The sequence below is a fragment of the Lissotriton helveticus genome, chromosome 2_1, assembly GCF_964261635.1.
Source record: "Lissotriton helveticus chromosome 2_1, aLisHel1.1, whole genome shotgun sequence".
NCBI classification, from domain to species: domain Eukaryota; kingdom Metazoa; phylum Chordata; class Amphibia; order Caudata; family Salamandridae; genus Lissotriton; species Lissotriton helveticus.
This window is the reverse complement of record NC_136059.1, coordinates 2,067,871,930-2,067,894,330: the sequence shown is the minus strand read 5'-3', so window position 1 is coordinate 2,067,894,330 and position 22,401 is coordinate 2,067,871,930. Positions and strand designations below refer to the sequence as shown.

At 42.4% G+C, this 22,401-nt stretch overlaps 1 protein-coding gene across 1 annotated transcript in view; it reads left to right on the top strand.

Moving 5' to 3' along the window:
• The window catches only part of SPOCK3 (SPARC (osteonectin), cwcv and kazal like domains proteoglycan 3), a 1,126,347-nt gene that overhangs the window by 512,023 nt on the left and 591,923 nt on the right, over nucleotides 1–22,401 (top strand). Inside the window, exon 3 of the mRNA XM_078677026.1 lies at nucleotides 8,466–8,580. Within this exon, the coding sequence (XP_078533152.1) occupies nucleotides 8,466–8,580 (115 nt within the window). The remainder of the gene's footprint in view (nucleotides 1–8,465; nucleotides 8,581–22,401) is intronic.

The window sequence follows — 22,401 nt, the reverse complement described above, 5'->3', positions numbered from 1 at the left end:
TCTATTTTTGTATGTGGTAGATTTATGGAGTATGAATGAATTGGATTGCAGTAGTGCTTGTTTACGAAAACCCAAAATGCAGCAGGATGTTCATAGAGAATAGCTATGTTACAAATGCTATTCGTAAAACAGGGCAACTTTTGCATTTTATCTGTTATTTATATCACATGTGCACTACGTATCTCTGATGACCTAACCTATAGGGGAAAAGTTCTCTGGGGTAGTCATACCTACGTTTTGCAGAAGCTGCTCCTGTGGGGCCCACTGCAAACAAATCCTCTCAGCTTAAAACCACGAGGATAAAAGCTGTATTCCCTTGTGCAGAAATCTTGTGCCCACACTAGAGGTGTAGCCAGGAAAACAAGCAGTCCATCCTCTGTGCTCTCTCAAAACTGGTTATGGGTTCAGCTCCTCTTCCACTGGGATTGGTGGCTGGCTGGCATCAGGACGTAGGATAAGACAGACATGTGTTATCTAGATCAGCTTGTGGCACAGTAGGTCTCTTTGAAGATAAAGAGGTTCCCCACTCCTAGATGTTCATACTTTCAGAGAAACAGGTCACCTTCCCACATTCAAGGTCTTTGTCTCAACTCTAGCAGCAAGTTCACACCTCAGAAGGGAGCTATTCAACTCTTACGTGACGGTTGGAACTCATGCAAATGGCCTCAGAGAGACTTTAGGCAGAAAGTGCCTTTTGTAAAAATTACAAATAAAAAGTAGAAATCCTACTTTACCAATTAACTGGAGTTGTAATAAATATATATATTTTTAAATCTAAGAACAACCTTTTTGCCAGGTTCTGTGCCCAGGTCACATTCTTTATTTTAATATTAACTTTCAATGCTTTCCTACAGAACAGGTAACTGTGCTGGAGTGGAAATAGTGTCTGAAGCCTTGTCACTGTAAAGAGGTTTTACTTTAATCTTTTAACATGATCAATTTCAAATATCATAGACCCTACCTTATAGGGCATTACAACTTACTGAGCGGTAACTTAATAATATTAAAAAGGATGGTCTAGGCTTGTCAAAGGGGGTTATTTCAACAGTCGGAATTTGCACTTTAAGCCTGCACAGTCAGGTTACTGGAGGCAGGCTCAACGTCATGTTTTGCATTTTCATTTTATTGATGGTACAACATGAGCAGCAGCCCACTAATAACATTCAACTTGCAGGCTCTGGGTACACTTTGTACAATGTACAAGGGACTATTAGTAAGTTAAATATTCAAATTGTGGCCAATCAGCCGCGGACCGTGGAGGGAGTTCCGGTGGGGCAGAAAGGCGGGGTGGGGGAGGGACAGGGTGGGGGGTGCTAAAAACTGGAATACGGATAATTGGAGGTAAGTAAACAATTTAAGAAATAAAATGAATTTCGTATCGCGCGCGAAATTAGTTTTATTTAATACATTTTCTTTGGATGATATCACCTTCAGCCATTTCTCCAGGAAGTAACAAGTTCACTTGCCACACTTGCTTGATGGAATGGAGGTGGTATTTACACTTCACCTGTTTTTACCAGCTGCCACGTATGTTAATGCTGCATATTAACCTGTACATCATCCTATGAATTTGGTTAACAGCTATTAATTTACACAGCTGTGTATCCAGGGTCACCGTGTACATATTCTCCGGGGTAATATGCATCCTGTCTCCCAGCTTCTGTGCACTAACCACAAAGCCCAAGAAAAATGCATTTCAGTGCTGAGTGCCTCAGACGTCTAATTGGCTTTAATACTACTAGTGTTTCTGTATACACAGTCAATTGGCTCTGTTCCTCAGGACTGTTTTGTTACACGCAGTAATTTAAGCTGCAGAATGCAGGTCACTCTCAAAATAGAACTTCATTATTAGCATATCTGTCTGTCACCATCAGTTGTAATGCCAGTCTGCAAATGTCACTTATAGTCATGATGTTCATATGCATCGTGTGCATTGCTAGTTCAACACTCTCGTACAATTACAGTAGCCTCTTCAGCAATTTGGATTGCTGGCATAACTTCTATTAGTTTTGGTAATCTATCCTGCATCATAAGGATCTGTCAAATATTTAATTTTGCCATCTGTGCTCATGGCCTATTTTTGGATTTCATAAACCATCTTGTATGTTCCTAGAGGAGGTCTTTGTGTATTTTGCCTGACACAGCTCTTTGGTTCCAAATCTTTGGTCTTTCTCCTCAGAGTGCTTTCTCTCACTCTGAGCCATATTATCAAGAAAGGGCAATAAACAAAGATTTATTAACAAATATGACTAATCTAAGTTACTTAGTTCTTGACATTACAATGTTAGTCATAATTTTTGCAGATTTAAATAGTCTAGAAGTTCATATGTTGAAATAAAATAAAATGGAACATTAGTAAGGATTAGGAACAGAATACAGAAAATGCAACACGCGTGTTCCATAAAGGAAAAGCCCTAATCTAAATTAAGTAAGGATAGTTGGAAAATACATTTGTTTAGGCAAGTAGATAAGGTGTAAGCTTCAGTAAACCAAATGAAGGTTTCTGATGAGAGAGTAAGAATGCCCAGGCAAAAAGCCTTTGCACTCAAACTGTGGAGAAATGCAAAGGTGAATTTCTAAGTTCAGAATCAGTGAGCATTTCTTTAGTGCACTAAGTGTGCAAGAGACAGTGCATAGGTGAGTCCGTCCCTAAACACACTAATATAATTCAACAAAACTCTAATTACAACATTTCAGCTCATTCCTACTCTTAGGAAAGAATCATTCTCCTCCAAAAGCTGGGAACAGGTAAACTCTCTGATTTGCCATGTTTTCACAATTGTTCATACATAGCTATATCCTTGAGTTGTTACACTGGGTAAAATAGCTGGTACTGACAGCTCTTCCCACGGGTTGCGCTTCATAGAATCTTCTCCCTGTTAGAAATTCACTATCAGTTTTCTAATACATAACAAATGCTTATTTACTAGCTAACAGAAGGCCTCTGGAAAATGAGAGCACCTGCAGTGGTAAGAAAAACAGAACACATATTGTGCAAAACAACTACAAAAATACATGAGCAAGACTCTTAGCCTTAAATGTGTAAAGCTGACATTCAAAATTATATTAATATTGGTAGGCAGACAAAATATCGAAGGGACAGCATATAGAAGGTAAGTAATATCGATATTTTTAATATCGATGGGACAGAATTTCGAAGGTAAGTAATATCGATTTTGTTAATATCGATGTTAGTAATATCGATGTTACTAATATCGATGTTAGTAATATTGATGTCACTAATATCGATTTTTATATATATATATTTTATTATGAATTTAATATGTATTGTTTTTAATGTAATTTAAGTAAATTTTGTATTTTAGTACCGTAGCGGGTTGTCCGTTTATTGGTGGAATAGGGTGGGAAGTAATTTAATTATACTAAATTAATTATTATTTTTTAGGAATTATAAATGAATTTTATTTACTTGGTAATTAGTTTAAATTAATTGATTAATTGATAATTATGTTCTGTAGCGGGTTATGGGTTTATAGGGGAATAGGGTGGGAAGTAATTTAATATATTAAGTAATAATTTATTTCAATTAGGGTTTTTGTTAATTATATTATTGGTGATTCATTATTAATTGGTAATTAATTATTATTATTTGGTATTTATTATTAATTTATGTTTACTTAATTAATAATTGGTAATTATGTTTTTAATAATTATGTATTGGTATTTGTAAATAGTTTAGATTTAATTAATATTTACTTTTTTAAATATTTTAAAATATTAATTAATTTAAAAGTAGGTTATTTTTAACTTCTATGCTATCCAACACTTTCCCTACTGTTGCACTCTCTGGAGTGGGAATAGTACTTTTTACCCCTACGCTATCCAACACTTTCCCTACTGTTGCAATCTCTGGAGTGGGAATAGTAATTTTTACCCCTATGCTATCCAACACTTTCCCTACTGTTGCACTCTCTTGAGTGGTAATTGTAATTTTTACCCCTACGCTATCCAACACTTTCCCTATTGTTGCAATCTCTGGAGTGGGAATAGTAATGTTTACCCCTATGCTATCCAACACTTTCCCTACTATTGCACTCTCTTGAGTGGGAATAGTAATGTTTACCCCTACGCTATCCAACACTTTCCCTACTGTTGCACTCTCTGGAGTGGGAATAGTAATTTTTACCCCTACGATATCCAACACTTTCCCTACTCTTGCACTCTCTGGAGTGGGAATAGTAATTTTTACGCCTACGCTATCCAACACTTTCCTTACTCTTGCACTCTCTGGAGTGGGAATAGTAATTTTTACCCCTACGCTATCCAACACTTTCCCTACTCTTGCACTCTCTGGATTTGGAATAGTAGTTTTTACCCCTATGCTATCCAAACTTTCCCTACTCTTGCACTCTCTGGAGTGGGAATAGTAATTTTTACCCCTACGCTATCCAACACTTTCCCTACTGTTGCACATTTTTGGAGGGGGAATAGTCATTTTTACCTATACGCTATCTAACATTTTACTTACTGTTGTTTATTTTGTAGTTATATTGGTATTTTATTCCCTCTGTTATTTAATATATTTTGTATAGTTTTAGCTAATGTAGCATATAATTAATTTTAAAAATATTAAAAGTAAAAACAAATTTTAATTTGTTTTTCCTAATTATTTAATTGTAATTTATGTTAATACTGTATGTGTATAGATGAATTTGTAATTTATAATATTTTTATTATTTATAACCTATTAAAATAATTATTAAAACTGATTATTAAGTAAGTATATATATATTATATATTATGTGTATATGTTTAATGCATTTTTTATTAAATTATGTATATTACTCATTAATTTTTGAAATATTATAAAATATTTTAACTATGTTTATTATATTTTTTAAGTATTATTTCTTTTATTTTACTTTTTTTTTTATTTAAAAAAACTATATTATTTTCAAAACAATATTTTTGACCGATATTTTTTTCCGATATTTTTGTACTTACGTTGTTGTAGATAGGATGTCGATATTGTTGGCATCGATATTAATGCTCCGATATTTTTGTACCTCGATAGTATGTCTTTCGATATTTTGTCAAACATTCATTAATGTTAGGCTAACCTTATTCATTACAACATGTAAATGTGCGCGTTGCTTATATAGCGTGTTTACGTACTACAAATTATATGATAAATAGGCACATGTTATTTAACATTGAAAATCCTCCTCTCTAATTGAATATGATTGATTCTGCAAAAAAAAAAAAAACACTCCAGGCCCGATTCACAGAACTAACTTAAGTTAGGACTCCTAACTTTAGGACTGCTATACTGAGAAAAATCCTAACTTTAAGACTTTCAGTATTCACAGAAGGCATTTAGGTGTCCTAAAGTTAGGAGTCCTAACTTTACTACTCCTAAACTGAGAAAAATCCTAACTTTAAGACTTTCGGTATTCACAGAAGGCATTTAGGAGGCCTAAAGTTAGGACTCCTAACTTCTGTGAATACCGAAATGAGTAAGTGCCTTCTGTGAATCCCAAAATGGTAGTACATTTAGAATTTTGTCTTAAGTAAATTCTGTGAATCGGGCCCTCCATAAGGATTATGGATTATGACATCCATGGGAGTGCCAATGACCTGGTGCATTTCACAAGGAGATTTTGGCTGCTGAATTATAATTTCTGCTAAAGATACCTTCTTTCTAAGAGAAGGTTCAGGGTCCCTTTTATAATTATTGCTATACCTCCCTACCTGCTTTAAACACAGCCCCCCGTATCTGTGATTTTGAGTGGTAACAGACTTATGAGGACAACGTTCAAATAATTCAATATCAATAACAAGGCCCTTAAAGGAAAGCTTGGGTATTAGGAGGCGCTGAAACTTGTAATTTCTGGAAGCTCTAGTTATTAATATTAGAGCTAGGGACTATTTTCTGAGCCTAATTGTGAAGCCTGTCTATCATTACTGCCTCCATTGCTCCGCTTCTTCATTGCCAGTTAATGAGCTATACAGGGATGTGTACAGGAAGCCATCTCCACCAATCAAATGCCCATCTGTTATAAACATACTCAGAAGTCAATCAAAGCACAAAATTGACTGGACAGGCTAAACCAGTTTACTGCTAATCATAATGGCTCTGTGTCTAGCTTTGAGGACTCATTCATGTTGCAGGTGTACATTTAAGGTGCACAGCTAAAAATGTTGGGGACTATTTATCAATCTGTTTCATCATCCTTGCGCCACGCAAGCGCAACAAAATATTAAAGTAGATTCATCAACCCATGCAAGGCCACCTTGCATAGCCCTGCCTGATGTGATAAATCTAGATTATTTCAACACATCGGAAATTCCTGTGTTACATTACTCTGCCCCAGGAAGGCATTTAGTGGGTGGAGTGTGGGTATTCCCATTGCTCATTCACAAATTTACTAACACTGGTAGACCTGGGAATGCGCTAAAATGCTACACCTCCCCAGGGGAGGTGCAACGAGGAGAAATATCATTATTACTCCTCATTGTTTCTTCTTTCTACTTGTACTGAATTCTACAGCACACTTAGAAAGAGAAAAATGCCTCTGCTGATTGTTTCAGTGCAGGAAGTGCCCCTTCCTGCACAAAAACAATCCTGCCTATAATGCAGGCCCTCTTGCACCATGCACCATGTACTGAAAGGGTCCCCTTTAACCCCTTCTACGCTCATGACGAGCTCAGCTCGTCATGGGCGTAACCTGCGCTACGTGGATGACGAGCTGAGCTCGTCATGTAACGCGGGTTTTTTTAAATCGCAGCGCGCAGCGGGAAAACCGCTAGCGCGCATGCGGTTAAGTACAAAATACGATGCGTAGACACACTTCAAAGTTTTTCCTACTTTGTATGTGTAGTGCACAGTGCAGCATGCGTGCAAAGTCAGAAAAGCAAGGTGAAATGACAGCATTTCTCCTTTTAAGTTCTGCTTTCCAGCGGCATTATTTTTCTACACGAAACCCTGTCTACCAATGTCAATAGATAGGGTTTAGCATCAAAAAGCATGGTTCATACCATGAGAATGGCAATGTACCACACATGTAGTGCCCTTGGGATGCAAAGTAATGCTAGGCAGCATTTTAGGCTGCTGTGTTTCTTTTCCATACAAACCTATAGCAAATACCACTTTGCGTTGATTTGTTAATCTCAAAACAGGTTTGGCGTCAGGTTTGTATTAAAAATTTAGGTCTAACCTGACTCTTAAGCTTTGTGAATCTGGGGCCAGAGGCCCAGACTCCCTTAGCTGTCAGGCAACGCAGCTCAGCACCCAAAGAGGTTGTGCTGCGTTGTGTGACACGGAGAGAGCAGGAGAGAACACCATATTCATTAAGATGTGGCACTCTTCTCCCCTCTCCCTAGCACCAACAATGATTTCAGCAACCGTGCTCCAGGTACACACCTGAGCGTCATAGTGCTAGGGTGGGTGCCTGAGTCTACCATAGGTTTTGTACTGTAAAAGTATCCTTCCACTCAAAAATGTATGCGTAGACACACTTAAAAGCTTTTCCTACTTTATATGTGTGCTGCATGCAAGCAAAGTCGGAAAAGCAAGGAGAAATGAAATTTCTTCTTTTAACGCCTGCTGTCCAGCAGCGTTAATTTTTGTCGCAAAACTCTGTCTGCCAATATTAGTAGATAGGGTTTAGCATCAAAAGCATGGATGGTTGCATGGGAGTGCCCATGTACCACTGACGTAACGCCCCGTGAGGCAAAGTAATGCAAAGCATTGTTTCATGCTGCTTTCTGTTATTTTTCTATACAAACCAGTGCAAATACACATTTGCGTTGGTTTGTTAATCCCTAAACAGGTTTAGCGTTGGAATTGTGTTAAAAAAGTAACACTAACCGGATGCTAAGCCTTTGTGAATCTGGGTCATAGTGTGCTAAATTGATTGTCCTTCATGTCAGAGAATTTTACTCAGTCCGAACGTTCACTTGCAGCATTTATAGATTGACCTTACAAAAATGGAAAGCCAGCCTAAAAATACAATTTCTAATCTCCAGATAAAATTTTCTACTGCATCAGTTAATGTCCACAGTTTTTGTGTGTTCGATATTTCAGCTTGATAGATGGATTTCCTGCACCATTGGTCAGAGAAACAAAGGTTGGAACCAAAGAACAGTCACAGGGGGGAGTGTGGGAGAGTGCGCACAGAATATCAATTTGATTCTGCCACTCATAAAAAGGCACGACGGTGGTGAGGTCGTGCCCACGAGGAAAGGTTGAATGACATTTGCTTCTTGCCGTCACCTTTACCAGTTATTTTGACTCCTGTGGTGTCAGGGAGTGTAAATGAAGTGAAATAGTTTATGCCTCGTGAAGCATTCCTATCAGAACACGTTCGCATGTTCTCCCACATGTGACCATGTGGAAAACCTGTTTGGTGTTTTTTTTTCCTTTCATTACAGAAGTATTCGCTTTCGTAAAACCGCTCACAGGTGGACTGTTTTCTGATTGTGTGCGTGTTCTTCCCTTTTAGCTCTTGATCCAGCCAAAGACCCGTGTTTGAAGGTCAAATGCAGCCGCCACAAAGTCTGCATTGCCCGTGACCATCACACAGCAGTCTGCATTAGTCACAGGAGACTGACACACAGGTAACTCCCATTACTGTAATATATGTGTGCATATTATGCTTTTCAAAGACGTCGTACATTTCTTCTTCAAAGTAGTTGATATACTGTAGCTATAAATAGATGTTTTAACACCACGTGCTTCTCTGAATGCGAACAGATACGCTTAGGGCCTCATTTATGCCACTTTGGCGTAGGACAACGAGGCAAGGACGCCAAAGAGAAAGGGCAGGAATGCACCGTATTTAAGCGATATGGTGCATTCCAATTCTTTCTGCCTGCACTGATGCCATTTCGGAAGCCTAGCACCAACGTAGGCACCCGTGCACCAATGTGCACGGTTGCCTCTATTGCAGGCAGTATTGTTTTTGTGCAGGAGAGGGCACCTTCCGGCACAAAAACAGTCCAATTAAGGTTTTTGTCCTATGTGTGCAGCAGAATGCAGTACACATGGAAAGAGGGAAAAACAACAAACCTATTTTTTGTTACGACTCCCCTCTGGATTTGGTGCATCCCCAGGTTTACATTACTTTGTAAATCTGGGACAGCATGAAAATCCATGGGTGTTGGTAAGGAAAACCTACCCCAATGCCCATGGAACACCTCCCAGCTGCAGAGCAAGGCAATGCAGTGATTTGCGCCGCGTCACCTCACTTCTGTTATGAGGCTACTCAAAGCCATGCAGGGTAGCTTTGTGTGGCTTCATTAATCTTTATTGGAGCCCTCCATCACGCATGTACCACTTTACATGGTGTAAAAGTAATGCAGGGCTCGCATAAATAAGTCCCCTAAGGTTAATTCTGCATCAACGTACCTTTGAATAAGAGTGACTTCTACAATCTAGAAATGTCTATCTATGATGAGGTTTATTCAGTTACATTTCTGCCAGCCTCCAGATACTTATCACAAATAACTACAATGAAACAAATGTTTTGCCTTCATTACTTGTTCATTTATAGCAATATTCTCTGAATGTACATATTTTTTAATGACAGTTTATTCAATTCTGAAGTTGAACATAAGTACAGATTTCAATTGGATTGTCATACATAGTAATACAGATGAGTCGAAATCCTTGTGGTAGCAATACATCATAATGAGATTTTCAGTAGTTCAAGCTACCATGGGATGCTTCACGGAACAAGGCATGTACGCCATTACCACGCAACCCTTAACACACAATACTTTTACCACTCATTGCCATTACCATGCAAGTGATTGCCACACATATGCCTTTACCACAGATACCTTTACAATGAAAATGTAAGTATAAATCAGTTTATCAGCTAAGTAAAACCCAATGTATGTATATGTTTATATATATATATATTACCTACTGGCGGTCGCCAGTAGGTATATATAGTTAGGATTTTTTCTCTATGGGATTTTTGAAAATTCTATGTCTAATAACTTTGGCGTTTGTGGACGGAATTGGCTGAAATTTTCAGGAAAATGGAACATTTTGTTTCTGAGCAGCCCCTGAAAATTTGGGGGGGGGTTCGTCAAGGGGGGGCCGAGAAAAAAGGGGGGTCCCAAAACGTGTTTTTAACATTGAGTTTTCCATAGGGCGGTTGGCCTCACTTTTAGCCCGAACGGCTGAATGGATTTCCACAAAACTTGGCAAAATTGTAGGGACTGGTAGCCCGATGTGCCTTTGCTAGGTCTCAATATATGTGCTTCAGTGGATTTTGAGAAATTAACGTTCAAAAAAAGATATATATCTGTAACAGCGTACCGGGCAGCGCTCCGGTTCGCGGACTTTTCGCGGTACGGAGCTTTGTGAAGCGAAGCTGATTGATTCTCCGGCGTCTGTGAACATTCCAAACAGTCCGTAGCGGCCGCCATCTTGTCTCTCGGTAGGATCGAGAGACAAGAGGAGGCCAAAGCGAAGGGGCAAATGACCATAAGGGGGCATAGTAGATCCTCGCTGACCCCCTAGGTTTGATGTGGAGGTTTTAAAAGGGCCCCGCGGGGCAAAAAAAATAAATAATAATAATAATCGAACGGCTGAATGGATTTGCACGAAACTTGGCAAAATATTAGGGACTGGTAGCCCGATGTGCCTTTGCTAGGTCTCAATATATGTGCTCCAGTGGATTTTGAGAAATTAACGTTCAAAAAAAGATATATATCTGTAACAGCGCTCCGCTTCGCGTACTTTTCGCGTTACGGAGCTTTGCAAAGCTGATTGGTTCTCCGGCGTCTGTAAACATTCCAAACAGTCCGTAGCGGCCGCCATCTTGTCTCTCGGTAGGATCGAGAGACAAGAGGAGGCCAAAGCGAAGGGGCAAATGACCATAAGGGGGCATAGTAGATCCTCCCTGACCCCCTAGGTTTGATGTGGAGGTTTTAAAAGGGCCCCGCGGGGCAAAAAAAAAAATAATAATAATAATCGAACGGCTGAATGGATTTGCACGAAACTTGGCAAAATTGTAGGGACTGGTAGCTCGATGTGCCTTTGCTAGGTCTCAATATATGTGCTTCAGTGGATTTTGAGAAATTAACGTTCAAAAAAAGATATATATCTGTAACAGCGCTCCGCTTCGCGGAGATAAAATTATCTCTGTATTACCTAGCTGTTGCTAACACCAGTTAGCGACCGCTAGTAGGAGATAGCGACCATCTTGGGCCCCACTTTGCATGTCAGTGATATTTATCACTAATGACATGCAAAGTGGGCATGCCAAGATGTTAGCGACTTGAAACAGTCGCTAACATCGCTATCTCCTATTACCAACTTTTGGAGATATTCGTGCTAAGCGCGAATATCTCCAAAAGCTACCACCTGCCCTGAGCAGTTCTTAGCCATGTTATCCAATGGGAGGTGGATAACATGGCTAAGAGCATTAGCTCGGTAATGCATGAATATCGCTGAGTTTTCAGCGATATTAATGCATTGCGGTCGTTTTTTATGGCATTTGCGATAAACCTTGATAATAGCAAGGTTTATCTGCGATAATTTCTGACGATGCTTAGCGGTAAAAAATTCGTTGCTAAGCATCGTTAGGGATAAATATCGCTTAACTTTGGTAATATGCCCCAACGTCTGTTAACGTTCGATTCGAAGGAAATCAGGAAGTGTTGAAAAACATTGTCTGCGCCATCTTGCCTTTTTTCAAATGCCACACTTTTGTCGTGCACGGCAGCCATTTTAGATGACTTGACCAGACCCACTCTCTGCACGCTGTCGATCCTTAGCATGGCTCCCCACCCTCGCAAGCATCTCCCCCAGGCACTGGTCACCCCCGCTCTCTGTCTTATGCATGGGTAATAAACCTCCCCCCATCTGCGCTGTTCTTCCCTGAGAATCACACCCTGTGCCCGCCCGACACCTCCCTTTCGCCCTATTCACTACCGCACCCTCTGATACTCCTTTTCCTCTGTGTCCGATTGTCCAGGCCGGTCCTAGGCTATCAGCTAGCCCTGCAGATGTAGTTTATGGCCCCAGCTGTAAAGAATCACCCCTCTTCAAAGGAGTTATAGTAGATCAAGGCCCACACTCGATGAGATCCGTCACAGCACACGCGTTCCTACTATCTGAAAACCATCCTGTATTGTGATTGGGGAGGGGACCAAGCCTGAAGCGGAAGATTCCAGGGATGACTCTTTGTACATCAAAGTTTTTACAATTATGTGTCACATTAAAAATATATAGCACTCCAACAAAGTAGTAAGATTATAAAACTTTAATAACTTATAAATATATACAACAAAACAAAAACAGTAAAAACATATAAACATTTTTAGGGAAAAACAACGAAGTAGCGGTCGGCTGTGCGAATAGTCCCAACGCAGCACAACGTCCAGATTTCTGGACGGCACCCAGGTGATGTTGCCTGGGTGCCGCACTGATTTCGGCATCCGGCGTGGGGCGTCTCGGGGGGTGGGTCATCAGTAGCAAACTGTTGTGCGAATAGTTCCAAGGCAGCAGAACGATGGCACCAAGGTGATGTCCAGTAAGTTGCCGCACTGGTTTTGGTATCCTACAATGCTGCCCTGAATAACGGCGTGGGGCGCCCCGGGGGGGGGGGGAGGCGGCGTGAACGGGCCTCTCCAGGTGGAGTCTCGTCTGTTGTAGTGGGGCGCCCCTTTACCGTTTCAGTTGCCATTCCATCCGCTTTTGGTCCACTGTGTCAAAAGCCGCAATTCAGCTGAGTTGCGCCCACTCTTGCGGTGCAGCGATAGGCGGCTGCCACAGGACTCTCAAAATGGCGGCAGGCTCTTTTCTTTTTGGGCCTGATCCACTGAAATGGCCCTGGGACACCTTGGAAATCGGACGACTGTCTGCTAGGTCTTGGACCCCATTCTCGAAAGCGTCCCCTCCGCCTTGAGGATTCAACAAAAGTTTTGGGGGCCCCCGACTCCTGCAGGCTTCTGGTGGGGAGCGGCTGCCATGATTGCTCGCGGAATGACCACGACGGAGCCCCGAGATGGTGGTGCTTTCATGCTGACGCCAGCTTCAGTCTGAAACATCCAGAAACAATGTGGGGCTTTCATCGTTTGGGAAAAAAAAAGTTTTCATCCAATGAAAAGTGTTATTTTTAGGTCATATGATCAAGCCTTCCATCATTAGGAAACCAAAAGTAAAATGAACCAATGAAAAGTTTTATAAACAAGTCACATGACCTGTTATGCGGCATAGGGTATAAAATGCGGAGAAAATACGTTGGCACGTGAGGCGGCGTCAGTAGCGGACCGATGTGCGAATAGGCCGAAGGTAACACAACGCGCCAAGATCCGGATGGCACCGAGGTGGTGTCCAGCAAGTTGCAGCACTGGTGTGGCCATCCTACAATGCTGAAAGTCGGCGTGGGGCGCCCCGTTGGCCTGTGAGTTCGCGTCAGTAGCGGACCGATGTGCGAATAGGCCGAAGGCAGCACAACGCGCCAAGATCCGGATGGCACCGAGGTGGTGTCTAGTAAGTTGCCGCACTGGTGTGGCCATCCTACAATGTTGAAAGTCGGCGTGGGGCGCCCCGTTTTGGCACGTGAGGCGGCGTCAGTAGCGGACCGATGTGCGAATAGGCCGAAGGCAACACAACGCGCCAAGATCCAGATGGCACCGAGGTGGTGTCCAGCAAGTTGCAGCACTGGTGTGGCCATCCTACAATGCTGAAAGTCGGCGTGGGGCGCCCCGTTGGCCTGTGAGTTCGCGTCAGTAGCGGACCGATGTGCGAATAGGCCGAAGGCAGCACAACGCGCCAAGATCCGGATGGCACCGAGGTGGTGTCTAGTAAGTTGCCGCACTGGTGTGGCCACCCTACAATGTTGAAAGTCGGCGTGGGGCGCCCCGTTGGCCTGTGAGATGGCGTCAGTAGCGGACCGATGTGCGAATGGGGCCAAAGGCAGCGCAACAATATTTTCGGAATAGAAGACACCACAAGGCGCTGAGATGCCAACATCCGGATGGCACCGAGGTGGTGTCTAGCAAGTTGTGGCACTGGTGTGGCCATCCTACAATGGTAAAAGTCGGCGTGGGGTGCCCTGTTGGCCTGTGAGATGGTGTCAGTAGCGGACCGATGTGCGAATGGGGCCAAAGGCAGCGCAACAATATTTTCTGACTAGAAGACACCACAAGGCGCTGAGATGCCAAGATCCGGATGGCACCGAGGTGATGTCTAGCAAGTTGCTGTACTGGTGTGGCCATCCTACAATGCTGAAACTCGGCGTGGGGCGCCCCATTAGCCTGTGAGATGGCGTCAGTAGCGGACCGATGTGCGAATGGGGCCAAAGGCAGCGCAACAATATTTTCTGAATAGAAGACACCACAAGGCGCTGAGATGCCAAGATCCGGATGGCACCGAGGTGGTGTCTAGTAAGGTGCACTGGTGTGGCCATCCTACAATGCTGAAAGTCGGCGTGGGGCGCCCCGTTGGCCTGTGAGATGGCGGCAGTAGCGGACCGATGTGCGAATGGGGCCAAAGGCAGCGCAACAATATTTTTGGAATAGAAGACACCAGAAGGCGCTGAGATTTGGTTAGCACCGAGGTGGTGTCTAGCAAGCTATGCAGCTGAGTTGCGTGTGCACTTGCGGCGAATAGGTCGAAGGCAGCACAACAATGTTTTCTGAATAGAAGACACCACAAGGCGCTGAGATTCGGTTACCACCGAGGTGGTGTCTAGCAAGTTGCTGCACTGGTGTGGCCATCCTACAATACTGCTCCGAATAACGGCGTGGGGTGCCCAAAGGGGGGGGGGAGGCGGCGTGAACGGGCCTTCCTAGGTGGAGGCTCGTCTGCTGTAGTGGGGCGCCCCTTTACCGTTTCAGTTGCCATTCAGCTGAGTTTTGGCCGCTCTTGATGCTACAGCGACAGGCGGCTGCAACAGGACTCTCAAAATGGCGGCCTGTTCTTTGGATTTGGGCCTGGTCCACTAAAATGGCCCTGGGACACCTTAGAACTCGGACGCTCGATTTTTTTTTCCTTTCCTCTACATGCAAAAAAAGGTAAATGCCCGGTACGTTATACGCTTCATCTGCCACGATGTACTCTCCAGAGGAACCGAAAAAATATATAGTTATGGTAACTATACCATGCATCGTCATATGGAGAGGTGGCACCAATTAATTATAGTGCTGCATAAAAGAGAGATTTGGAGGAGAACCCCCGACCTGCCAGTTCATCAAAGAAGTGGCACTGACAGCATCAGAGGCAAGGGAAACGGTCCCAAATATTTAGAAGAACTTTGCAAAGATTAAAATGACATGTTTAGATTGTGGCAAATTAATTTCATGTGGACAGATGAGTGTTACTCTATAAATACAGCATATGAACATCATCATAGTCGATGGTTGGTAGAGACATTTTGACTATATCCTGGACCTGCCCGTCCTCGCCCAAAATGGCGCCGGAATAAATGGGACTCGTAACTCCTTGTTGTGTACTGGTTGCAGAACCTTGAAATCACGAGATACGTATGCAATTTTGAAGCACATGGCGGGCGGGGACGAGAATTGATTGAGTATTTCGACATCCCTATTGATATTAAGTTCTGATGTGTTATTGATTACTGTACTATTGAAAGTTCGAATTAACGTCACGCATGGTACTTGCCCGCAAATGTATATCTAGATAATTTTATTGTAACTGGCCCTGTCGTATTTTAATTATAAAATGTACGTCCACCTATTCCGCAACTGTTAGACACCTTAGTTCTTGCAACCTAATGGCCCGCCCGTTACGTTCCTCTACAGTGTAAATGTCTACTCATCATATACGATTACAGTTTGCTCCGTGGCCGGCCCACGTGGTTATAGGCTCGTATTTGTATAATGAAATTTTCACAATAAAGGTTTTTAAAAGAAAACATGGTAGTAGTATATACATTGGTAAAGTTTTTAATAATAGTCACTGTTTTAGAATCATTAAAAGGCAAGTGAAATAAAGCAGACCAATCACATGAAGGGTAAAAGGTATAATACGCAGGAACGCAGTAAAGATAAATGGTCAAGGGCTGTTGTGTTTTCTACTCCTGCAACATAAAGTGATCGATAAGAATCTCATATTCAGGCGTATCGGCGACTAAGATAGCAGGTCGACCCTCTTTTGCTCAACGGCTCCGTCATGGGACGAAGAAACGCCCTTTTTCTCGAAAAAAGAATATATTTTACTTGCAGTACAGTTGTAAATTTTCCGGGAAAGTACATTAGCCTGGAACATTATAACATATATTTAAGAAAAAATAATGTTCGGAAGTAATAAAAAGCGTATTTTTTAGGTCATATGACCAAGCCTTTCAGCATTAGAATAAGAAAAGTAAAATGAACCAATGAAAAGTTTTATTAACAAGTCACATGACCTGTTATGCTTACGTTACGCGCTGCGCGTCGCGCCCCGGATGACTTCCGGATGCGCTAACGCGGCGCGTCATATGACGCATTACGCGACAACGCAGGTCCAGAATATAGTCAAAATGTCTCCACCAACCAGCGGTCGGAACACAACCCCTTTCAGCAGGCTAAATAGTTCTGTTAAATGACAACAGAAGGGACAGGCAACAAGAACCATCAGTCAAAGAGGGGAAGGCTAGTTCTTCTCTACCGGGTTACATTGGGGCGCTACCGGAACTGATCGAATAGGTAGTCTACAGTGTTTCTGGATGTTTCAGACTGAAGCTGGCGTTAGCATGAGAGCACCACCATTTCGTAGCTCCGTCGTGGCCATTCCACGAGCAATCATGGCAGCCGCTCTTTATCGTTATTTTGGGCGGGGTGGGTGGCGGAGCCGAGCTGTATTGCAGCCATCATGGTGTGGAGTTCAGTTCATCTCACTAGTTTCGTATTTGTCATGAGGGGTTGTTCTTAATGTTTCTATTTTAGCGAGGTCAAAAAGAGATCCCATTAGTGGCCTACTGATTTTGCTCGATTCCTTTTGTTTTTTCTAACGATTTTTCGTTATCTGCAAAGACTAAACAGAGTATTGCGACTCTGTGTTTGTTTGTAAATAGAGAATGAACCAAAGAGAACCAATTCTAAAACAGTAAATGCTTGGATAACAATCAATCAAATGGAGAGAGAAGCAGGCATGACGTATTACAACGGGGGCAAAGGCCTGCGTTAACTACCTTTCACTATCTGCAAAGAGAGAGTACTCCTAATTGGAATGAGGGGGGGGGGGCAGCATTCAAAGCAGATCAGTGTGCATAAACACGAAAATGTTTTTACTTACCACGTACTTGACATTCGACAGCTTATGATATTTGCTATTAAAAAACCATTGAAATTCACTGAAAAAACCATAGGTTATAGACCATATTTAGTTAGGAATTAGCATTTACAAAACCTTGAAAATTCACTGAAAAAACCATAGGTTATAGACCATATATAGTTAGGAATTAGCATTTACAAAACCTTGAAAATTCACTGAAAAAACCATAGGTTATAGACCATATATCGTTAGGAATTAGCATTTAAAAAACCTTATTTTACCCACACAAAACCATTGAAATTCCATATATAGTTAGTTGCACTAACTATATATCGCTCACCCGCAATCCACTGCTGATGATGTCACATATTACATCATTCATGACATGGTCAGTGACATCACTGATGACATCACTGATGACATCTCAAATGACATCACTGATGACATCACTGATGACATCTCATTTGACATCAATGACCACATCACTGATGATATCATTCATGTGACAATACAATGCATCTCCTCACATTTTATTATAACCTCTGTTTCACCCAGTGTTAAATACAGAGTATAATTTTTGAAACCATTGACACACCAATACTAGTTACTACATACGCACTCACTGATTCCTATGTCTACACACACCTTCACTCATTCACCCATACAATCATTCATACATACAATCACTCATCTTTACAACACTATCATATGCACTCATACACCTATACAGACACTCACAGTCTGCCACTCATCCATGGAGTTACTCACTCACCTAGTCAGTCATGTAAAGAATCAATTACACTTCCATTTTCTTGTCTATACAGTTAAACATAGAGCACCTTACATTTTCAAACATATACTAACACATACTTACCTTCTTATACAATCATTGATACAAGTACACATTGATCTGCACAGAGTCACACACCTCCCAGCCAGCCACACACACACTCAGTCTCCCATACAAATACTTGGGCAACCAATCAATAACCCATATAGTTACTCATACAGCTACTGATCAACACATGCAGCAGTTTACAGAACAACAGACATAATGATGCACAAATTAAGACAGTTTAGTCACTAACCCATGCACTCAGTGAGACACATTTAATCACTCACTCATACAGTTAGTCATGCACCTACTAAATCCTTCGTCCAGACACTTATACATCCACTCATTCTTCAATATGTAAGACATATTTAAACTTTACAGAAACAAAAAATCACTGGATGTTGTTATCAGTCATGTCATCAGTGATGTCATTTGAGATGTCATCAGTGATGTCATCAGTGATGCCACTGACCATGTCATGAATGATGTAATATGTGACATCATCAGCATTGGATTGCGGGTGCGCGATATATAGTTAGTGCAACTAACTATATATGGAATTTCAATGGTTTTGTGTGGGTAAAATAAGGTTTTTTAAATGCTAATTCCTAACGATATATGGTCTATAACCTATGTTTTTTTCAGTGAATTTTCAAGGTTTTGTAAATGCTAATTCCTAACTATATATGGTCTATAACCTATGGTTTTTTCAGTGAATATATATATATATATATATATATATATATATATATATATATATATATATATATATATATAGATATATATATATAAATTTATATATAAATATATATACATGTGACCAAGGCCTCGTGTAGACCGAAACGTTATGCTGTCTGTTGCAGAATAAATAACTCACAGAAAAATTGGGTCTCCTGTTTCTTGGCGGTAGCGGTTGGAAGCGAGTGCGTGTGCTGCTTGCTGCTTGTGGAACCTGTGCTCATATATATATATATATATATATATATATATATATATATATATATATATATATATATATATATATATATATATATATATATATATATATTTCTTTTTTTTTTCTTCCCTTTAAAAGCAAAGGTTACAGGATTGTTATAGTTAGATAGTTAGGTTAAGATTTTACACACACAAGCCATACAAATTCAGCAGTTATAGCTACCTTAAGTAACTATAACTCATGCGCTATGGTAACTATAACTTGCGCCCCTGCCATGCACAGTTTTCTCATCAATAATTTTATTTAAAATGCTGCAGTGATATTATCAATGATTTCATAGAAGATGTCATGACTGATTTAATATGTGGGGTAATTAGCAGTGCATGGCAGGGGTGCGAGATGTAGTTACATAAAGGCACAAGTTATAGTTACTTGACATAACTGTAACTGCTGAATTTCTATATTTTGTGTGCATAAAATCTGAACCTAACTATAATGTACCTGTTGGAACCGGCTGTGTCTGGTTGGCAGAAGGGATGCCCCAGCCAGGCAGAACATACCGCTCCCGTCGAGGGCAGGTGATTGGACTCACTGTACAATCCATGTTCACCCTTGGGTAGCATGTCACTGATCAGTCAGGCTTGTATCAGGGGTAATGTGTAAAGCAAAGGCACAGCAGTTACCCGCAATAAATATACCGAGCATCACAAACAAGCCTTTACACAGGATCTATTTAAACACGTTTATATTCAACACACATATTCAATCATTATAACATGAACACCATATACCTTTTTGCCATAAAACACATTCGGAAATATTACTGGCAATACTAGGCTCACTCATATTGTTATGACATCAATAGTATGCACACTGTGGACAAGGGAAAATGTACCCCTCCCCAAGTGAGAGAGAGAACCCTTATTCAGTGCATGATATCGAGAATATGTACATACACAAAAATAGAACACCTTTTTGCAGCACCGCGTGCTGGAACTACGTGAGTAACCCTAATGAAAAATGTATTGTGCTGTTGGCACACAACCAACGTAAGAAGTGGCACCACCAGCCAGTGTTGTGAATCACAGGCAGTCCACACACGATCACTCCTACTCAATGACACTCACTCCGCTATTAGACATGTTTGCACTCAGCACCCTAATGCGGTGCCACTGGTACATATCAGGTCAATGGTTCACACTCTGCAGACTCAAGGTCCCAAGTCTCCCTCCACCCTCTAGTTCACCCCAATTGTCCTATATCCCCGGGATGGAAGATAACCAACCCCGCCTCCCAGTCACTGGGCTGCATGCAGCCGAAGTCACACTTAGGGGCCCATTATGATCGCGGACGAACTTGAGTCCGTCCGCGACCATAGAGGAGGAGGGAACCTCCGCATGGCCTGCGGAGTTCCCTCCTGTCCAATTAGGATGTGACCGCCACCCTGGCGGACACATCCTCTATTTTTACCATTGCGGTGGGTGCAGCTTCAAGCTGCACCGGCCGCAATGGTAAAAATGCATACATTACATTTGTATGCAGAAAGAGGCAGGCACCGTGCCTGGCGATTTCTGCATGCAAATGCAGGGGGGTACCATAGGTACCCCCCATGTGCACCCCCCACCCCCCCCCCTTTACCCAGGGGGCCTGCAACGGGCCCCCGCAGTGAAGTTCCACATGCTTTCCCACGGAGGAAAATCCGCCGCAGAAAAGCATTTTTCAAAGCACATTCTAATATGGCTGGCGGTGTCTGGGAGACACCGCCACCATATTAGAGCTGTTCCACCGCGGTTGTAAGCCAACCGCGGCGGAAAAGCTGCGGGCGGAAACCAGGACCCACCAGCCATCCTAATGTGGCGGTGGGTCTTTGGTGGGTCCGCTGCGGTTTTTCCGCATCCTCCGGGCCGGCAGTGGCTTCCGCCGGCCCGGAGGATGCGGAAAAACCACAATCGTAATAGGCCCCCAAGTCTGGGAAACAGGTTGGAATGTGTAGCAGTTTTAATTTGGAGGTAGACACAAACAAGGGGAGTTTATTAGCCACTTGGGAAGTTCCCCCGAGATCTCAAAACACAAATGAGTCACACAGTCTCGAGACCCTCCTCTGAAGTGTCTCAAAAGCATTCATTCAACCCAGTCAATTTCTCTCATTACTACCTAGTGAGAAGATGTCTTCAGGAGGGGCCAGTTGTGGAGAGGGCAGTTAGTCCACAACAATGATCGTCAAAAGGGAACAACCGATGAATGGGGAGTAACACAGAGGAGACTCTCAATAGGAGGAGGCACCCAGATCAGTATGTGATAATCCGGTTTGAGTCCAGGCAACCCTGGCACAGTGTCTGGTGTGTGCTGGTATGAGTCGCACCAGGTACTTCAGATTTCAAACATGATGAGTTGGAAATTCTCCCCCTCCCTCAAAATGAGGCACAATGACCGGTGCACATTGAGATGGGTTGCACCTGGCTATCCCAGTCACACACACAGTGAAGAGTTGCAGTTCCTTATCTCCCTGGAAATTAGGCAAAAAGTCCGGCCCTCAATGAAGCAGGTTGCACCACACCAGTCTTGTCACACCACACAAGTGCAAGTTCAACAGAGCAACATGATGTAGAATGATGTACTACTATGGGTACACCTCCACCTCTGAGGGTCAAACCCTGTGAGTCAGACACCCTACGCAATGAGCATGCAGTCGTTGTGTCGCACAAGAGAGATGCAGCATGATCGATGAAAAGCATTAATCTGAGTCCGCCAACCAGTGAATCCGCTCACCACCAACTAAACGCTTATGAGTGTCAAGCTCAAAACAGTTCATCAACCACACATCTTACATGCGAGCAAGATTTCTGGGCCCCAGCACTACACAATCCGTCTCTAGACACAAGTCTTTGTTCCATGCTCACACCACGCTACTAGTTGGGATTCAGAGCTGATATGTGCACTTGATAGGGTACTGCTCTCCAGATGTCACAGGTAGATGGTGTAGATCCCTCACAGGAGATTTTTGGTGTCCCTGAAATCTCCGGGAGAACAGGAGGACCGTGGTCAGGCCCTTTGAGAGCACACTTTAGTGGGTCACACTTCAGTAGGTCCTCAGCCCAGGCCACTCACTATTCAGGCAGTTATCCTCCATGTGCACAACAGAGTCCTCTAGCAGTGTGTACCATGCAGTCCTGGTTCTTTTGTCCCACATTCCCATACGTGTATCTCCCCTTATGCTGAAGGATGGCACCCGTAGTTATACTGTCATGTGTCTTTGGTTTTAGGGGTGGGTTAGGGGGTTTCCCTTTGAACCACAGATGTCTCCCCTAAATTGTAGGCCATGGGGCAATGGAATGCAGATCTAAATCTTTGGTGGGGCCCTGATCCGGCCTAAGAATTTGAGTGTCAAAATCTCTCTCTCCAATCTATCGCAGCCAGACCTTAAATGGC